The sequence below is a fragment of the Barbus barbus genome (assembly GCF_936440315.1).
Source record: "Barbus barbus genome assembly, chromosome: 18".
NCBI classification, from domain to species: domain Eukaryota; kingdom Metazoa; phylum Chordata; class Actinopteri; order Cypriniformes; family Cyprinidae; genus Barbus; species Barbus barbus.
In genome coordinates, this window is record NC_136746.1 from 12853761 (window position 1) to 12860130 (window position 6370).

General features: G+C 35.8%; 1 protein-coding gene across 1 annotated transcript in view; it reads left to right on the forward strand.

Moving 5' to 3' along the window:
* Nucleotides 1-2806, forward strand: part of LOC306884333 (protein phosphatase 1B-like) — a 34331-nt gene extending 31525 nt beyond the window's left edge. Inside the window, exon 6 of the mRNA XM_079440105.1 lies at nt 1527-2806. Within this exon, the coding sequence (XP_079296231.1) occupies nt 1527-1556 (30 nt within the window). The 3' untranslated portion in view covers nt 1557-2806. The remainder of the gene's footprint in view (nt 1-1526) is intronic.
* Nucleotides 2807-6370: the final 3564 nt, after the last annotated feature.

A 6370-nucleotide genomic window follows, 5' to 3' on the forward strand; every position in this document is an offset into this window, starting at 1 on the left:
ATCCTTGTGTTTCTCAGTGATAGCCAGTGACGGTGTGTAGTAAGCTTTATACTCCATCTACCCCTCCTTTTGTCAATAATTCTTTTTTTTAAAGTACCATAACATGTTTTTCACAGCCAGATGTAATTTGCAGTTATATAGCTGCTGTAATTGACTACAATATTCTTGATTAAATGTATAAACCAAGGATGGTATTATTCATATCAAGAATAAACATATTTGAGGCACATTAAGAGGATACTACACATTAACAGAACTAATGATGTATGTGTTCACCCTTTGATTAATGCAGCCCAGCTGTTTTATTTGGTAAGTTGGTTACTAATTAATACTAATGTTTTCTGCAGAAAGAGTGACTTGAGTTTGTTTGAACATAGCGGCAGAAGCTCACCTAATCTACCCCATATGTATGTACTGGTCTTATGAAAGCAGCAGTAGTGGGAATTTTCCATTTATTTAACTGCTGGTTTGTGGCTGTCCATGTCTGTTTTATGCGGTTTGCAGTGTGACCAAACTGTCTAAGTATAGTTATATTATATTATACCTGGTAAATATTCAAGCCCTGTAGATAATTAACTTCTTTGTTTGTGTTTTACATTACCAAAGCAACAGTGTTCCTGTCAGTGAATGCAATTGAATTTTTTAACTTGGCTTTCTTGGTTTGGATCAGTTTTTCCATAATCTTTCATGTTGATGCTTTGCACATGCATCTTTTTTCTGTGATGCTGATGTGTAACTTTGGCTGCTGGGAAGTGAGAGCAGGAAATAATAGTAGAGGAAAAAACATCAGCTCAAAAATGCACAATTTGATTATCCCATTGCCTTTCCTTCTCCGAATCGTGCCTGTGCCTTGCACTACAGTTAATTCTTTGATCTCGTGTGAAGAAATGATTAAATCAGAGATGAAATCACAGTTTTACTTCTGCAAATAAAATATTAGACAGAGAAACAAGAATGGCACAATTCTGGTTTCAAGGTTCAGTAATCACTGTAATGGAGTATAGGAGACCAGGGGCAATTGTAAAAAGGTTTTTCACTGTGCAAGTGCTGTTTGTGATGCTTTCTATTTAAGTTCTATGTACGTTTTTTTTCTTAAACTGTCACTGGTAGCTACTCTACAGAATTTTGAATACAGGAGGTTGGGGGGGGACTTGTTAAACTAAAATTAAAATTGGACCGTTTAAAGTACATTTTTTCATTAAAGTAAGTTTAAGACTTGATAGACATTCACATACTTATTTGAAAGAACTGAAGCTGTTCAATATTATAACATATAATAATAATAATAATAATGTTGTTATATGTATGTTTTATTTTTAATGATTGTTTGATGAATAGAAAAAAACAGCATTTGAGAGAGAAGTATTTTGTAACATTGGTTTTACCTGACTCTTTTAAACAATTAATGCATCATTATTAAAATAATAATTTATAAAAATATAAATAAAAGCAAAGCACAAACATTTGACCAGTAGAGTATATAATAATTTAGCTGATGGTCTTCTCTGTGTGATGTTTCTCTGCAGAGTGGTACTGACCTTGAGGACCCGTGGTAGTCATCCCGCCTGAAAGAGCACCTTTTCCACACAAGACATCAGTCATGTTTCTTTTGTTCCAGTGAAACCAAGAGATTCAACGGACAGTCTTTTAAGAATCACAACACAATGGAAACACAGTACAACCGAAAGCATTACAAACACTTTTTTTCTAATATATGAGGGAAAGAATGGAGTTCCAGTTTTAAAAATAAGCTCAAACACGAAAATACCAAAATACACATCATACAATAAAAAACTGTTTTTCTCACTTTTTTGTGGTGGCTGTGGGTGATCATTTTGAATCAGAGGATGTTTTGCGGGATGGACCCATGTACGTGCTGTGGTGCCTTTTCAAGTCAGAAAAGAGGTTTGCTAATGCCAGATGCCCTGAGCCCAGGATACAGTTGATAAACTTGGTTATGTGAGACCATTGCAGCGCTGGTATGGGGTTATGGATCATCACCGGGTTTATTTGAGTATATATTTGACTGATGAATGCGTGTGGATCGTGTTTTAAAGAATTGCTTCATTACTACATAACCTGCGTGGAAAGGATTGAAGCTTGTTGGCTATTTGCACCTTCCCTCCCTCCTCATGTGCTCTGACTGACCTTTAGGTAGAACCTTGGACTCGACTCTGCTTCGTTTTGTAGGTTATCACTTGATTGGTTGTCAAAAGCTTTTTAATCCTGCTGTTTCAGAGAATATAGAATATATAGAGATAAATATAAATTCATATATTTTTTATTTTTCCCAAGTTTGACGTTCTTTGTGGCTTAATGTGTGAAGTAATAGAGTTGTGTTGGTGGTGCCTGCCCGATGAGCATGCCACGTTGTGTGAATGCTTTAGACACACTGAGATTGTTGATGTACTTGTGTAACCCAGCCACCTAAGGACTGTGGGTGATGTTGGCTAAAAGGGATTGTAAGTACCCACCAAAGCCACGCAGCTTTTCTCAGCTCACCCTTTGTATTATATCTCTTGGTTTTCTCTCCTTATCAGCCCTCACTTTCACAATGCAGATGTGAACTTGCAGTAACCTGCCTTTCTTCTTTTTCCCTTCAGAGTATATTGTAAAGTGGTGTTTTTTTGTTTTGGTTAGCTGATCATGAGAATACTAGCTTTGTGATGAGTTCACAAGTTATTTTCTGATTCATCATGCAAGTGTAATGTTGCTCAGATATATTTTCAGCAGTCCATGGACTTGAGTACTCAGAACCTGAAAGGTGATATTGAGCAGAACAATAAAGATAAAGGAAAAAGCTGTCTTGCTGTTCATGTTTAATCACATTGGAAAGAGCCTAATGACTGAGAGAAAACCCATTTTGAGTAAGCAGTAGTTTAATGTATTTTATGCACATTATAGCTTGTTCTAGCCAAGAGATGCCCATTTGGACCGGAAGAGACTGTCTGACCGGAATGCAAAGCAACCAGATGCAGATTGATTTGTTTTTATGTGCATTTTAAGGGCTGATGGACTGAAATTATTTCATATGATGGTATTCTCAGTGAAAATTTACCTACAAAACACAAATATGTATAAATGTTGTGATCTGTATTTCTGAGTAAACAAATCTGTATATACAGTGCTGATCTAAGTGCTATAAACCTGAGCATATTTCAAATATTTGAGGTCTCTACCCCAGCAAAAGTTTTTTAAATTATAATGACTTTGTTGGCAAGTGATTAAAAAAATGTGTTTTAGGTTAGATTAGTGCTTATCAGATTGAGAAAGTGCTTTCAAGTTTTCAATGCAATATGCATCCTATGGTCAGTGAGCAGACTGTGGGCGGTATGTGACAGGATAAAAATGCAGTATGGCAAATAATGAGTGTTATGCTATAGTATATTTAGGGTATCATGAAAGCCTGTTTTTTTTTTTTTTTCTTAATATTGCAGAACAAGTTTTGGTTTATTTGTTTGTTGATTTTATTTAGTTCCAGACATATGGTAAAGATGTAAAGTTCTGTACCTGTAACAACGAATGCATTGTGTGATTTAAAAAGAAAGACCAGCTGCATTAACAGGTATTTATTTAAATTAAAATATCATAAAATTATATAATCAAGTTGCAGTTTACATACTAATAGTTGACTGGTTACATTAAAAGTTGGACAGGATTAATATTTTGTTAAATTTGTAGAGTTCAGATTATATGTCATTGAGCTAGTACCCTGAAGTACAAATATTATTGTACCTGATTTTAAATGGCACATATAAAGTACCTCAAAGTGTACTTATTACTACCTTTTGTGATGGTATTGCACCAGTGATTAGTTTTTATATATATATATACAGGTCCTTTTCAAAAAATTAGCATATTGTGATAAAGTTCATTATTTTCTGTAATGTACTGATAAACATTAGACTTTCATATATTTTAGATTCATTACAACACAACTGAAGTAGTTCAAGCCTTTTATTGTTTTAATATTGATGATTTTGGCATACAGCTCATGAAAACCCCAAATTCCTATCTCAAAAAATGAGCATATTTCATCCGACCAATAAAAGTGTTTTTAATACAAAAAAAGTCAACCTTCAAATAATTATGTTCATTTATGCACTCAATACTTGGTCGGGAATCCTTTTGCAGAAATGACTGCTTCAATGCGGCGTGGCATGGAGGCAATCAGCCTGTGGCACTGCTGAGGTGTTATGGAGGCCCAGGATGCTTCGATAGCGGCCTTAAGCTCATCCAGAGTGTTGGGTCTTGCGTCTCTCAACTTTCTCTTCACAATATCCCACAGATTCTCTATGGGGTTCAGGTCAGGAGAGTTGGCAGGCCAATTGAGCACAGTAATACCATGGTCAGTAAACCATTTACCAGTGGTTTTGGCACTGTGAGCAGGTGCCAGGTCGTGCTAAAAAATGAAATCTTCATCTCCATAAAGCTTTTCAGCAGATGGAAGCATGAAGTGCTCCAAAATCTCCTGATAGCTAGCTGCATTGACCCTGCCCTTGATAAAACACAGTGGACCAACACCAGCAGCTGACATGGCACCCCAGACCATCACTGACTGTGGGTACTTGACACTGGACTTCAGGCATTTTGGCATTTTCCTCTCCCCAGTCTTCCTCCAGACTCTGGCACCTTGATTTCCGAATGACATGCAAAATTTGCTTTCATCCGAAAAAAGTACTTTGGACCACTGAGCAACAGTCCAGTGCTGCTTCTCTGTAGCCCAGGTCAGGCGCTTCTGCCGCTGTTTCTGGTTCAAAAGTGGCTTGACCTGGGGAATGCGGCACCTGTAGCCCATTTCCTGCACACGCCTGTACACGGTGGCTCTGGATGTTTCTACTCCAGACTCAGTCCACTGCTTCCGCAGGTCCCCCAAGGTCTGGAATCGGTCCTTCTCCACAATCTTCCTCAGGGTCCGGTCACCTCTTCTCGTTGTGCTGCGTTTTCTGCCACACTTTTTCCTTCCCACAGACTTCCCACTGAGGTGCCTTGATACAGCACTCTGGGAACAGCCTATTCGTACAGAAATTTCTTTCTGTGTCTTACCCTCTTGCTTGAGGGTGTCAATGATGGCCTTCTGGACAGCAGTCAGGTCGGCAGTCTTACCCATGATTGCGGTTTTGAGTAATGAACCAGGCTGGGAGTTTTTAAAAGCCTCAGGAATCTTTTGCAGGTGTTTAGAGTTAATTAGTTGATTCAGATGATTAGGTTAATAGCTCGTTTAGAGAACCTTTTCATGATATGCTAATTTTTTGAGATAGGAATTTTGGGTTTTCATGAGCTGTATGCCAAAATCATCAATATTAAAACAATAAAAGGCTTGAACTACTTCAGTTGTGTTGTAATGAATCTAAAATATATGAAAGTGTAATGTTTATCAGTACATTACAGAAAATAATGAACTTTATCACAATATGCTAATTTTTTGAAAAGGACCTGTGTGTGTGTGTGTGTGTGTGTGTGTATATATATATATATATATATATATATATATATATATATATTATTTATTTATTTTATTATTTGCTTATTATTATTTAAGTATTTATTCATATTTTTAATTATTTTTTATTTTCAGTTCATTTAGATTTAAGGTGTAGCATTTTAGTAATTTGTTTAGAGCTTTTATTATTTATTTTATTTAGGAATCATTGCTCTTTTTTCATAGAATATTTATATTTATTTCAACCAATTTAATTTCAATTACTGCAAACATTTTTTAAAAGTAACATTTTTAGTTGTAATGATATCTCTTGATTATTACAATATTTTGCAGTATTTTGTGTGTTGTATTTGACGTTGCCCAAAAATAATGTATATTAGGCATAAAAAAAAAAATCTATATTTTTTTTGGTGATGGTTATTAGTTCAAATATATTTTTAAAATATTTAATGTGGTCAGGTCTCTTCTTTATGCATAAACATCAATAAAATGTTAAGCTCAAGTTGCAGTTTACACTAGTTACATTATAAATTGGACAGGATTCTTAATTAGTTAATTCTTGTCAAGATCTGATTACAGGGGAAATCTGTCAGCTGGGAAAATAAAGGGATGTTTGTAATGTAAAAGTTTGCCAGCCAATTTGTCATAAAGTGAAAAAGCTAGTTGGCTAACTACCCGATTTTAGTTTGCTAATTAAAGTGTTCTATATTAGTTTAGGACATTGTGGTTATATCCAGAGGGGTGTTAAAATCCTGTGTAGACGGTTGTCAGCAACACTAAAACATTGTAAACTCACTTTGTTGCATGTTTGATGCCAAGATGAGTTACCTGACTTTTCAATAATATGTAGCCAAGGCAGTGTGTGTTTGGTCCTGCTAATCTCTGCCACATTCCTCTGGGAGGGGTTTTATTGTGTGTTGGGAGGGA